General features: G+C 46.5%; 1 protein-coding gene across 8 annotated transcripts in view; it reads right to left on the bottom strand.

Annotated features, from left to right (window-relative positions):
• LOC106990117 (BOLA class I histocompatibility antigen, alpha chain BL3-7-like) overlaps positions 1-6,657 on the bottom strand; it is a 40,606-nt gene extending 33,949 nt beyond the window's left edge. Inside the window, exons 1-5 of one of the 8 annotated variants that reach the window (XM_060403290.1) lie at positions 6,164-6,657; positions 3,412-3,495; positions 2,668-3,012; positions 2,121-2,396; positions 948-1,223 (exon numbers count right to left, since the gene is read on the bottom strand). In XM_060403290.1, coding sequence (XP_060259273.1) covers positions 948-1,223; positions 2,121-2,396; positions 2,668-3,012; positions 3,412-3,448 — 934 coding nt within the window. In that variant the 5' untranslated portion in view covers positions 3,449-3,495; positions 6,164-6,657. Of the gene's footprint in view, positions 1-725; positions 831-947; positions 1,224-2,120; positions 2,397-2,667; positions 3,013-3,256; positions 3,352-3,411; positions 3,496-6,163 lie in introns of those variants that run through there. The other 7 variants (XM_060403291.1, XM_060403292.1, XM_060403295.1 and 4 more) reach the window with 7 other exon arrangements.
• Between the last annotated feature and the right edge of the window lie 6,389 nt (positions 6,658-13,046).

The following is a 13,046-nucleotide window of genomic DNA, read 5'->3' as shown; positions in this document are numbered from 1 at the left end:
GCCTGGGGGGAGGCAGCGCCATGAGGTTCTATAGGAATCCCTTAGTCCTGAATCCCAGGGAAGTTTCCAGAACCGTGAATGCAGATCCAGGGCAGGATTGAGAAACATGAGGAAAGAGGGTTTATGGGAACGGTAGCAGTCCCCTTTCCGGATGTCTATACTTAGCTGCTAGAAATCAGATCCCCATTAGGGCAATCATCAAAGTGAGAATGTAATCCTCTTTTACACACATGCCTTTCAAAAGAGTGTTAGAGGGCTTCCCTGGTGGCTCAGTGATAAAAAAAAACTTGCCTTGCTGATGCAAGAGACACAGATTTGATCCCTGGTCCAGGAAGATTCCATATGCTATGAAGCAACCGAGTCTGAGCCACAACTCTTGAGCCTGTGCTCTGGAACCTGGGAGCTGCAACTACTGAGCCCACACGCCCTAGAGCCAGAGCTCCACAACAGAAGAAGCCATGCAGTGAGAAGCCCGCACACGGCTAGGGAGCAGCTCCTGGCTCACTGCAGCTAGAGAGAAGCCTGCGCGGTAACAAAGACCCAACGCAGCCATAAGTAAATAAATACAGTTATTTTCAAAAAAGAGTGTTAGAAACAGGACCTCAGACTGGGTAAGCACATGTATGTAGATGGTGTCTCCCAGCACTGAGGCAAGAGACTGGACATTTTCTGTCTTGAAACCCTCTGGGGGCACAAGAAAACTCAGATTTCACTCCTCTCCCTACCTGAGCGTTTCTTCCTCCAGAGCACAGCTCCAGCCACCACTGCCAACACGAGGAGAACCAGGCCAACAATGATGCCCATGGTGAGGAAGGGGGTCTGAGGAGGTTCTGTGGAGGAAAGGGAAGAGCCCTGACCTCAGGCTTGAGCCCTGACCTTGCAGAACTGAGTCCTGGAGGGCTCCTGCTTTATCTGAGTGGAAGCTCCAGCCCCATCCCCCTCCTTACCCCATCTCAGGGTGAGGGGCTCCTGAAGCCCCTCATGCTGCACACGGCACGTGTATCTCTGCTCCTCTCCGGAAAGCACAACCAGGGCCGCCCACTTCTGGAAGGTTCCATCCCCTGAAGGCCTGGTCTCTATAAGCTCCATGTCCTGGGTCTGGTCCTCCCCATCACGCTGCCAGGTCAGTGAGATCTCCGCCCGGTAGAAGCCCAGGGCCCAGCATCTCAGGGTGACCTCATGGTCAGAGATGGGATGTCGGGTCACATGGGTCTTCGGAGGAACTGAGGAGAAAGGTGAGAAAATTTAGGAACTTTGTATTAACTCTAACAGCCCACATGAGGGGGCACTTCTGTGACCATTTTGAGAATGGAGGGAATAAATGGTGTGAGAGGTGAGAGTGCAAAAGACATGAGCCTGGACACCAGGATATGGGAAAACTTCTTATGCTTTGAGAAGTTCTAGAAACAGGATAAGACAGTCCAGGGTAGGAGGCTCCAGGTCTCTGAGTGAGACAATACAGACTTCTGGTCCTGACCTAGGTGAGACCGAGTTGACTCAAAAAATCTGGAGTCATGTGGTCAGTGAAGAAGTCATGGGGCAGAGAAAAAGGTGAGAGAATAAAGCACTAAGACTTAGGCCAAAGTCAAAGAAATCTGCTAATAAATTATTTCAGAGACCTCCACATACAGAGAGACATAATCCTTTAATTGTCCTGAAAAGGACATTTGGCTTTTAAGCAGCCTCACAGAACACAGCGAAAACAAGATGCAAAGAATACCTGTTAAGTAAATGAATGTAACAACGTATTTAAACCTGAGAGTGTCACTGCTTTAGAATTCTTTACATCTTCTTTTCCACACCTCTTGCTTCTCTAGCCCTTCTCTCTGTTTCTCACATCCCTCTTCCCCCTTAGTCTCCACCAACTTCTCGTCCCTGAACTGTCGCACAAGAACCACCACCTCACCTGCCACCCATAGACTATTCTCTCCACAGTGGTCAGGAGTGTCATTTCAGACACTGAGTAAGAATCTGTAAGCCTTACTCTAAGGATCCAAGTGGTGGGGGAGAGGGGGAGGAATTCTAGTGTCAAGCCTATGCTTCTCCCCTTAAGGTTGGGCTAGTTGGAGGTACAGCCCCAGCCTGAGGTGAGATCTGGGACGGCCCGGGGCCCCTGGTACCCGCGCGCAGCAGCGTCTCCTTCCCCTTCTCCAGGTATTTGCGGAGCCAGTCCACGCACTCGGTCTCCAGGTATGCCCGGTACCGTTCCGCTGCTCCCTCCACCTCCCACTTGCTCCGGATGATCTGAGCCACCGTGCCCGCCGCGGACCAGGAGCGCATGTCCTCGTTCAGCGTGATGTAATCCGCGCCGTCGTAGGCGAAGTGCTCGTACCCTCGGATGATGCGGCCGTCTGGCCCGACATCGCAGCCAGCCAGCCAAAGGAAGCTGTGCGATTCTGCCCCGCCCCCGCGGTTAGCACCGCCCACTTAGCCCCGCCCAGCGCTCAATTTAGCTTCCCTCCGGCTCCAGACTCCCGGGCGGTGATTGCTCAGAGCCCGTTTTTCTCCTAAATTGAAAACGCAATCCCTGCGAATCCTAGTTCCTAGTGGGCTCTTCCCAGACCGAAGAGAGGTCGGAGGATCTCCTGACCTCGGGGCGAAACCTCGGACCAGGGAACTCAGGGGGACCCCGGCTCATCGCAGGAGAATGCAGGGCTCGAGACTCACCCAACTCGCTGTGGTTGTGGTTGCCAACGATGACCTGCAGGTTCGCCCGCGAAGCCTGCGAATGTTCTCTGGCTATGTTGGTTTGCCTGTCCCAGTACTCCGGCCCCTCCTGCTCCATCCACGGCGCCCGCGGCTCCACCCTCGGATTCGCGGTTTCGCTGTTGTATCTTACGAACTGAGTGTCGTCCAAGTAACCGACAGATTGATAAAGGTCCCTCCCGAGGCCAGGACGCGATACCAAAATATGGAAGTACCTCAAGGAGTGGACCCCTGGGACCGGGAGGGGCTGCCACCCGGGCCGACGCTCCTTCGGGCGCGGGTCCCCATGTCCGAGGTGAATGTGACCTGTAGGGGATACGGGGACGAGGGGGCGTGCGAGACGGAAGAGGGCCGGTGGGAGACTCGAGTGGTGAAAGGAGAGGGCTGGAGGCTCGGAAGGGACAGGGGAGGGTCAGGACGGGACGGGGACGAGGTAGTGGGTCTGGTCTCGGGGCCACAGAAACGCGTCTTCCCCGGCTGTCCTTCGCCCCAGACAGGCGGTCCCCTGGCTTCTCCTGCAGAGGCTATTTCGTCTGGACCCCGCACTCACCCGCCCAGGTCTCGGTCAGGGCCAGGGACCCGGAGAGCAGCAGGAGGAGGGTTCGCGGCTCGGTGACCCGCATGCTTGGGATTTGGGGCGAATGTGAGTTCGAACTGGTCTGAGAACTTCATAACAGGGAACCGCGGTGGCGCTGATTGGCTTACCTAGAAGCCAATAGACCGAGACCTGGAGCAGCATCATAGGTGTCCAGGAAGAAGGACCCGACACAGCTTGAGAGAGAAGTGAAACTGCGGGGAGGGAGATGGGGAATCCTCAGTGCTTAGCTTCCATGTCCCAGACGCCAACCCCTGCCCCTAGAACCTGAGACCTTGAGCGCCACACCCAGGGCGCCTGGGACTTTGTGCCCCGCCCCTCTCCTCGAGGCTGCACCAAGAGCCCTTTGTCAGACAGTCTCCCTGGCGCTGGCACTCTTTGAGAAAACCAAGGAGAAATCCCCAGGCTGGCCTCAGCCCCTTTGTCTTCCCTTCCCCAGTTACCTCTCCCTGACTTGCACCCCTTTTCACTCATCCCTCGGGCACTCTCCTAGGAAAAACAAACTTCCAAGGAATAGGGTGCCAGAGAGCAACCTGGTCTTAGGAAAGCTGGTGAAGAAACAGTGGTATGCTCATTAAACTGGGGGCAGTTGTGTATGTAGAGATTCCTATAGAGGCCAGCTTCCTGTTTGCTTGTTAACCATAATCCTGATGTCCCCTGAATGATTGAGCGTCTAATCTGTAAAAGTAATGATTTTACCCTTCCCCTGAGAAGGTGTCTAAACACCTCTGCAATAACCAAAGTTCATAACTTCACTTTCCCAAACTGTGGCTCCGGGCTTTGATACTTTAAAATTACCTTTATTCCATAGCCCCGAGTTTCCCTGTCAGAGTCTCAGCATACGGTTAGTACAGAAAAGCACATAGAAGCGCAGTTTCTTCCTGCAGAAGGCCTGTGCCTACGCAATAATTTACCACAGTGACTAGGTGATGACAGGAGAGGCTAAACCATTGAAAGAAGATGTAGGGAACAAGGTATAAAGAAGGTTGAAAAGTGCTTGCAAACGAGACTCTCAACCAGGGCTGAACATTCTTGCAAACGAGATGTTCAGCTAAAAATCCTATTTGTTCCCATGGGAAAAGAATATTTCTTGCACACAAGGATGTTTCTCTGATTCCTCAAAAGGAACAGACCTTGGGACAAAACGGATTCTAAGTTGATAAGGAAGTTCCCCAAAACAAAGTCTTAGCTGCAGTAAATAAGCCAAGGTAAAGGTTATCTCGCCCTGCGCCTGCGCACTGTATAGTCTCTGAATCATAGTGCTTGGCAGCTTGCCCTGTAGGTTGTTGTGCAAGGGATATAAAATAAAGCAGCTGTAAGAAGTGAGTGTTAAAATATAAAGATTTAAACCACTCTGCAGTGTTGGTGTTTCATTCCGTCGCTGGCAAGAAGATTTTTTACTAATTACCCTTTCAGAGAGGAGGGGGCATGGCATACCACAGAGGGCCCCAGGAGGAAGCACCAAGGTTGACCAGAAGGTGAAGAGGGAGCAAGCATGGCTCAGAACTTTCATGGCGTTTTCCTCAGGGCTGAGGGAAAGCAAAGGAGGGCTGGAGGAACATCTTAGGATTGGCTGGTTTGAATAAGGTCATTGGCAGGTTCTGGGAGACAGGGCCTGTCTCTAGGTGCCTCGTACCTAGCCCTGGATAATGAGAGCAGAGAAACATTGCTTCCTGGAATGTAAGACCTGATAGAAGTGTGTATATATGTGTGTTCGCGCTCAGTCATGTCCAACTCTTTGTGACACCATAGACTGTAGCCTGCCAGGGGCTCTGCTATAGAAGAGGTGGTTCCAGATATGGACTCTGGATTGCCTCGTTTGCAAAGAAAAGGCTGCTCCTGGGCAAGCCCTTTGTTGTCTCTAAGAACTGGTCAGCTCTAGAGCACAAATCTCTCCCCAGTTATCCAGACCACAAATGGCAGAGCATCAGGAATACAGAAAATAAGAAATATTAGTAACACATTATATTTCAACCAGAGTGTACAAACTTTAATCCTCTCAAAGTTGCAAGTGTTCAGTGCAAAGTGCCCTTCACGAACACTCCTGTGTCATCTATGTTTGTGATCCACACCTAAGTGATGTGCACATTTTATTGGGCACTTGGTATTATTTTCTTTAACCTGATTGACATAAGGAGACATTTGGTTTTTAGGCTGCCTCACAGAACAGAGCAAATACAAGATGCAAAGAATACCTGTTAAGCAAATCAATGTAACATCATATTTCACCCTGAGAGTGTCACTGCTTTAGAATGCTTTACATCTGCTTCTTCTCCACACCTCTTGCTTCTCTAGCCCTTCTCTCTGTCTCTCTCATCCCTCAGGCCCTCTTCTCCCCTTAGTCACCACCAACTTCTCATCCCTGAGTTGTGGCACAAGAGCCACCACCTCACCTGCCACCCAGGGACTGTTCCCCCCACAGTGGTCAGGAGTGTCATTTCAGACACTTTTTAATATTCCAGTGGCTCCATCTCACTCTTGGAAAGCTTCTAGAATGTAAGGCACATGAGCACAGGGGCTTTGTGTTAAAGCTGTTTTGGTTAATCTGTACCTCCAGCATGTAAAGTTATGTTTGATACATAGTGAGCACTAGATTAATCGTTGCTGAACAAATGAAATAAACAAACTGGATTATATTAAAGTCTGATGGCATCATATACAAATCAGAAAATTTTTTAAAGTAGAAAAATTAGGAAAGATTTTATGTTGTTCAACTAGTATATGTGAGAGTTCATAAATTCATTCCAGTGGAGAAAATGTTTTATATGTTGCACAATTGAGCCTGTGCATTAGTTATCTATTGCTGCATAAAATGTTACCCCAAATGTAGTGGGCTCTAACGAGAGCCATTTCAATGCTCACAGTTCTGTGGATCAGAAGTCCAGGTGCGGTATGGAGAGGGTCTCTGTTCAGCATTTCATGAAGTTGTGTTTGCAACTAGAGCTTAAGGTCCTCCTCCAAGCTCATGCAGAACTCTCTGCAGAATTTTACTTCTTATAGTCGTAGCACTGAGGTCCCCATTTCCTTTCTTGAGGTCGGTAGAATGCTGCTTTCAGCACCTCTGGCCACCAGCATGCCTTGCTATGCGGGCCCCTCCATTTCAAGCCCTCCCTCACACTGAATCCCTTTCACTCTTTGTTCAGTAATAACCTAGTCTGGTTAAGAGTTCACTTGATTAGGTCTGGATTACCCATGATCATCCCCTGTTGTAAACTCTACTGATATGAACCTTAATTACATACGAAAAATCCCTTCACAGTGCCACTTGCATTAGTTGTAAGGTCGGACCCCGGGGGCCATGATGGGCCGCCCCTCCTCTCCCTCCCGCTGGCGAAAAAGTCCCTAACGGAGGATCCGCCCAGATCCCGGGGACCAATGACAGCACACTCCGCCAGCTAAAGCCGCCCCGCCCCAGCCGCATAGAGAAACCTATCAGCTCGCGACGCCACGAACCAGCAGCCTATCCAAACCTCCATCCGCTAGCCGAGCCATCCCTCGCAACGTGCATATATAAATAACTTCCAAAGCGGTCGGGCACGCGGATTTCCTCGACCTGTCCCCTTCGGGTCCAGGAGCCCCGCCCGGGAGCGCTTCGCCATTAAAGCCCGTTAACCATTTTTTGGTGTACTTGGTCGTCTTTTACCTAACATTAGTGGGAGAAGGTGAATAACCAGCAGCTGGTTATCGCTGGCTGTTTTAGAATCTGCCTAATATAGCCTTGTTCTTCCTTTCTGGTTATCGCTGGCTGTTTTAGAATCTGCCTAATATAGCTTTGTTCTTCCTTTGGGTTTAATTGGGTTACAGTTGGTAATGGAAATTCAAATAAATAAAATTTTGTAAATAGTAATAGCATGCTGTCCATTTAACCATGGGGATTCTTCTTAAATCTTAAAACTAAATGGTATGTTTAATAAAAGTGTTAGTTGCTCAGTTGTGTCCAACTCTTTGTGACCCCACAGATTATAGCCCACCAGTCTCCTCTGTCCATGAAATTCTCCAAGCAAGAATATTGGAGTGGGTTGCCATTTCCTTCTCCAGGGGATCTTCCTGACCCAGGGATTGAACCCAGGTCTCCTGAATTGCAGGCAAATTCTCTACCATCTGATACACCAGGGAAGCCCTATGTTTAACATCCTATTAATTTACAACAGATCAAAAATAAAATGCAATAATCTGTTGGGAGCCGCGTTAGGCATTACTGACAAAATGGAGGCACGGCCCTAAACCTCCTCCCTTTGTTCCGTAGGCATGGACCCGGAATGAAGGAGTTAGGTTTGTGATTCTGACTTGTTTTTTCCTTTCCTCGGCTGAGTTGACTGAAGAGAATATTAAGGTGCTTATTGTTTTTGAGAGGAGCATGAGAAGGCAGAAAGCCTTCTGCAGCTGTGCTCAAAAAATAATTTATAAAGTTAATCATCGACAAAGTTCAAGGACTTTTACAAAAGAGTATTCCAGGGTGAGCACAGAGGCTACAGCTTGAGGCCATGGGAGGGATTGCTATCTGAAGCCTATTTGTGAGGAAAGTGTTTGTGGCAAAGGAGTTTGCTGAATTTAGGGCTTAGGAATAATTAAAATAGTTAGAAGCTAAGGATTTAAGGGATGCTGTAATGTTAGCATATTCTACTATAGTTTATAGAGATTAGGGACTTTAGAGATATTTATAGCTAGAAGCCCTTTCTTAGAAATAGTGAGCTTAGGATACTAGGGGCAAACAGGACTTAGATAAGAATTAAACTGAGGAATGTAGTATGCAGCCCAGATATTAGCATGAGTTACAGTGTATTCACAAGGACACATAAGAAAAAGTAGATAAGAGAATCACTGAGGAAGGAACTCCTTTTGAGGTGCAACAATGATTTTTGGAGAAAAATAAATTGCGGGAGGCGCTCTGCAGAAAGAGAGAGGCAGTGGAACTTCCCTCAGCAAAGCCAAGGGGTCCCGAAGAGAGGTGAGCCTGCTTTCTGCCAATCCAGCCCCTCCAGGAGCAAGAGACAATCCTACGCCACAAGGGGTCCGCTTTATTGCCACAAACGCTTGGTTTATATAGGCAAGCAAAGGGGGGGGGGGGTGTATGTGAGGGACTTTCACCAATCACATTAAAGGTCAAATCTTAATATGCCATAGTTGCACCAATCACATTAAAGGTCAAATCGTAATATGCCATAGTTGCACCAGTCACGTTAAAGGTCAAGTCATCAGGGGCCTTCATTGTAACAGGAGTCTATCTCCCTCTGTCAATGTGCACGGAAATCAAGAGAGCCAATCAAAAGTTTTGACAAACAACTTAGGACGTGCCTTCATCTCCTCCCCCAGGTGCCATCTTAGCTCTAAACCGCAAAGCCAGCCCTTCTTTTTTCAAGGTTTCCTATTTAGGGCTCCACAATAAATCTGGGTCAATGGGAACTAAAAATATCAAACCTCTGACCTAATGCTTTTGTAAAAGTATAAAAGAGAATCATAAGCTTGAAATAAACAAGCAGTCCAAGAAAACTGAGAGGTTGCCTCAGTTTCTTGCAGACACTGCTCACCCCTTCAGGTTGAATCCCTGGCTGCTGGAGCTGGACTCCAGCAATAATCCATTATTTTCTTTGGATGCTGTAATAACTGTGTATAGCTGTAAAAGTGAGAATTCTAAAAAACAAATAATTATTATGTTCCACAGTTTTCCAGAATCAGAATTGCAGGAGAGGTTTACTTGAATTCTGGTTAGGGCCTCTGGTTAGTTGCGATGAAGCTGTCAGCCAAGGCTGCATCATCCAAAGGTTAACTGGGGCAAGAAATTCACATTAAACATGGTCACCCATATGGCTGTTGGAAGAGGCCCCATTTCCCTCCTGGATGGTCCTGGGAGGCCTCAGTTCCGAGCCATGCCAACTTTCCTTAAAGCAGCTAATGACTAGGTAGCTATCTTCCCCCAGAGCAAGTGATCTGAGGGAGGGCAGCCACGATGGAAGCTGCATTGTGTTTGATGTCATAGGCCCAGAGTCACACACCATTACGTCAGCTTACCCTCTCAGTTACAAGAGAATCATTGGGACTTCCCTGGTTGTCCAGTGGCAAAGACTCCATGCTCCTAATGCAAGGCACCCAGGTTGGAGCCTTGGTCAAGAAACTAGATCCCACATGCTGCAACTGAGACCTGGTGCAGCCAAACAAATAAGAAATTTTAAGTGAATCACTAAGTCGAGCCCAAACCCAAGAGCAGAAAATGAAGCTCCACTTCTGGAAGGGAGGAATATAAGACAATTTACCCACACGTTAAAATCGAAATTAAATGTTCTTTCAGGATTTTAAAAATCAAATGCTTCCGTTAGTCAATTATTCTTGAGTGCTTCAAACTCCTTTTTGGAACATAATAATAAAAGTTTGCAGGTCTTCCCTGTAGCTCAAACAGTAAAGAATCGGCCTGCAATGCAGGAGACCAGGGTTCACACCCTGGGTTGGGAAGTTCCTCTGGAGAAGGGAATGGCAATGCGCTCCAGTATTCTTGCCTGAAGAACCCCATGGACAGAGGAGCCTGGTGGATTACAGTCCGTGAAATCAAAAAGAATCGGACACAACTGAGTGACCAACACTATTACTACTAATAAAAGTTTGAGACAGGGAAGTGAGATATGCCAAGGTCTCTAAGATTTCCCTGCAAATTCTATACACTGAAAACATATAGTAGCTATATGCAAATGATTATGTAGCTATGGACAATCGAGTTCAGTTCAGTTCAGCCGTTCAGTCATGTCCGACTCTTTGTGACCCCATGAACCACAGCACGCCAGGCCTCCCTGTCCATCACCAACTCCCAGAGTCTACCCAAACCCATGTCCATCGAGTCTGTGATGCCATCCAACTATCTCATCCTCTGTCGTCCCCTTTTCCTCCTGCCCTCGATCTTTCCCAGCATCAAGATCTTTTCAAATGAGTCAGCTCTTTGCATGAGGTTGCCAAAGTATTGGAGTTTCAGCTTCAACATCAGTCCTTCCAATGAACACCCAGGACTGATCTCCTTTAGGATGGACTGGTTTTATCTCCTTGCAGTCCAAGGGACAATTCTGATCTAGGTAAAACTTTGTTCCTAGATCAAAATTAGCCATTCCTGTCTAATGAGTCACATCAAAACTGTTGTCATGATACTAAGCTTGGAGTGGGGAGGGAGACTAAAGTAAGAGATTCTTATTTTTCTTTCCTTTCAATTGAAGAATAATTGCTTTACAGTATTTTGTGGGGTTTTTTTGTCATACATCAACAAGAATTAGCCATAGGTACACCCATGTCCCACCTTCCTAAACTTTCCTCCCATCTCCCTCCCATGAGATTATTTTTCTAGTTAAAATGAAATCTCATCAGGTAATATTATCAAAGATGATATTCCTTTATATTTTACCAGCTTAATTTACACTGAGAAAAATGCACTTTTTGGTTCCATAAATGTATTGAAGCCAGGTGAATGTGAAGTTAATGTAAGTGATGTGTCTAAGCCATCACAAGACCTTAAGCATCAGATTAAACATTGTGTAGCAGAAAACTGACAGAGATGCCAGTGAACAAAAGAGACCTAGACAAAGATATTTCTATGGCATCCTGGATCCTCTCTCTCAAATATGGTTCACAACATTTGGCTATGGGTTAGTTCTACTGTGAGTAGGTCTTACTAAGGATCCTTGGAATAAACTTTGGTATGTAATTTTCCCTTTCATTGAAAAAAAATTAATCTGGAATGGTTCACAAACTCCAGTTTCAAAAATATCAATTTAAGGAGTTCTGATACTCCTTGGGACCCACCTCTGAGATAAGATGTGAAGCTAAGGAGACTTGGCTGATGGTTCAGTGGTTAAAACTCCATGCTTCCACCACAGCAACTACGGGTTTGATCCCTAGTTGGGGCACTAAGATCCTGCATGCCCTGCAGTGCAGCCAAAAAAAAAAAAAGAATCAGAGACTAAGAAGCTACCTTGAGCCACTTCTCAATCCCATCTCCCATATATAACCTCTATCCTGAAATTTGTGTTTACTGTTCCTTTGAGTTTCTCTAATGATTTTACAGTAAGTGCATATACCCCCAAACCAGATGAATGTTATTTAGTTTGGCCTGTTTTTGACCTTCCTGTTCAGTGAACACATACAGCTTATATTCTTCTGTGACTCAGTGTTATGGGTAGGTGAGTGATCTGATAACTGATAGAAAGATTCACTCATTTTACTGCTGGAAAAGCTTTACAGTTTGTGATTGTACCACAGTTATTTTCCTTTGGATGAACATATGGTGTTTCAATTTTTGTCATAAACATTAGTGTCCATGTCTCCTGGGACACATAAGCAAGCAGCCTCCCAGAGTGAATGATCAGGAGTTGGGCTATATGATATATGTACTATAACAATTCTAGGTAAGTCTAATTTGATTCCCAAAGTTCTACTATCAATTTAAATTTTCACCAGGGCTGTGTAAGTGTTCATGTTGTTTGTGTGGTTGTTCCAGAGGAAGCTGTTTTCAGCAGAAAGACAGAAAGCAAGAGGTAAAACCCACCTCCTGTGTTGAAACTCACTTGCTGTGCAGATCACCCTGGCATATTTTTCTGACTCTAACAAAAACTTCATTTCTTCTAGTTTTATTCCGTATATCTGGCATTGTACTTTTAAATTTTATTTTTATTTAAGTAGAGTTGAATGGCATGTGGTGTTAATTGAAAAAGAATGTGTCGGCGCTCCCCGGGTGGTTCAGTGGTAAAAAATCCTCTTGCAGGAGACAGGGGTTTAATCCCTGGTCTGGGAAGATCGCACATGTGGAGCAACTAAGCCCGTGCACCACAACTGTTGAGCATGTTCTCCAGAGCCCAGGAACCGCAACTACTGAGCCCACGTGCCACAACTATTGAAGCCTGAGCGCCCTAGGGCCTGTGCCCCACAGCAAGAGAAGCCATCGAGATGAGAAACCTGTGCACCACAATTAGAGAATCGCCCCCGATGACTGCACTAGAGAAAAGCCTGTGCAGCAACAAAGACCCAGCACAACCAATACATAATTTTTTAAAAAAAGAAGAAAAGGAATGTGTATATACATGGCATCACACTTTCAGCATATGGCTCCTGAGAATGCTTCCTTTTAGCACAACCATATAGCATTAATTTATATATTTGGAGTCCTCAAATTAAAAAGAAAGACAGGAAGGAGGAAGAAAGCTGAGACGGGGGAGAAGAAAGAGAAAAGTCCAAATTAGTAAAAGAGAGAACAAGAGGAGAGCAATTAGATATATATAGATAGCATTTTTAAAATGCAAGGAAATAGATTTAGACAATATCCATAGAATAATAAAGACTTAAGAGAGCTTTATTACTTAGCTTTATTGAACAGAAAATTATCCTAAAACTTAGTGTCTTAAAGCAACAAATATAACTCAGATACTAAAAAGACAAGCGAAATGAAGCAGATGTTGGTCAGAGAAGCTGGATAAAGAGAAAGGTTTTATAGGCTGAAATAAGTAATCGGTTATTGGTGCACAAATGAAAATGATCTTGTTAGTCCCTGTCCTCCAAGAAGCAGTTGCCAAGTTGAGACTGAACTCACCAGTGTTTTATTACGGGAAACACTTGTCAGAGAATGTGCTCCTGCTAAGTCACTTTAGTCGCGTCCGACTCTGTGGGACCCCACAGATGGCAGCCCACCAGGCTCCGCCATCCCTGGGATTCTCCAGGCAAGAACACTGGAGAGGGTTGCCATTTCCTTCTCCAATGCATTAAAGTGAAAAGTGAAAGT

Source organism: Ovis aries, chromosome 20 (genome assembly GCF_016772045.2).
Source record: "Ovis aries strain OAR_USU_Benz2616 breed Rambouillet chromosome 20, ARS-UI_Ramb_v3.0, whole genome shotgun sequence".
In the NCBI taxonomy this organism is placed as follows: domain Eukaryota; kingdom Metazoa; phylum Chordata; class Mammalia; order Artiodactyla; family Bovidae; genus Ovis; species Ovis aries.
Note: the sequence above shows the minus strand (reverse complement) of the source record. Positions and strands in the feature narration are given on the sequence as shown.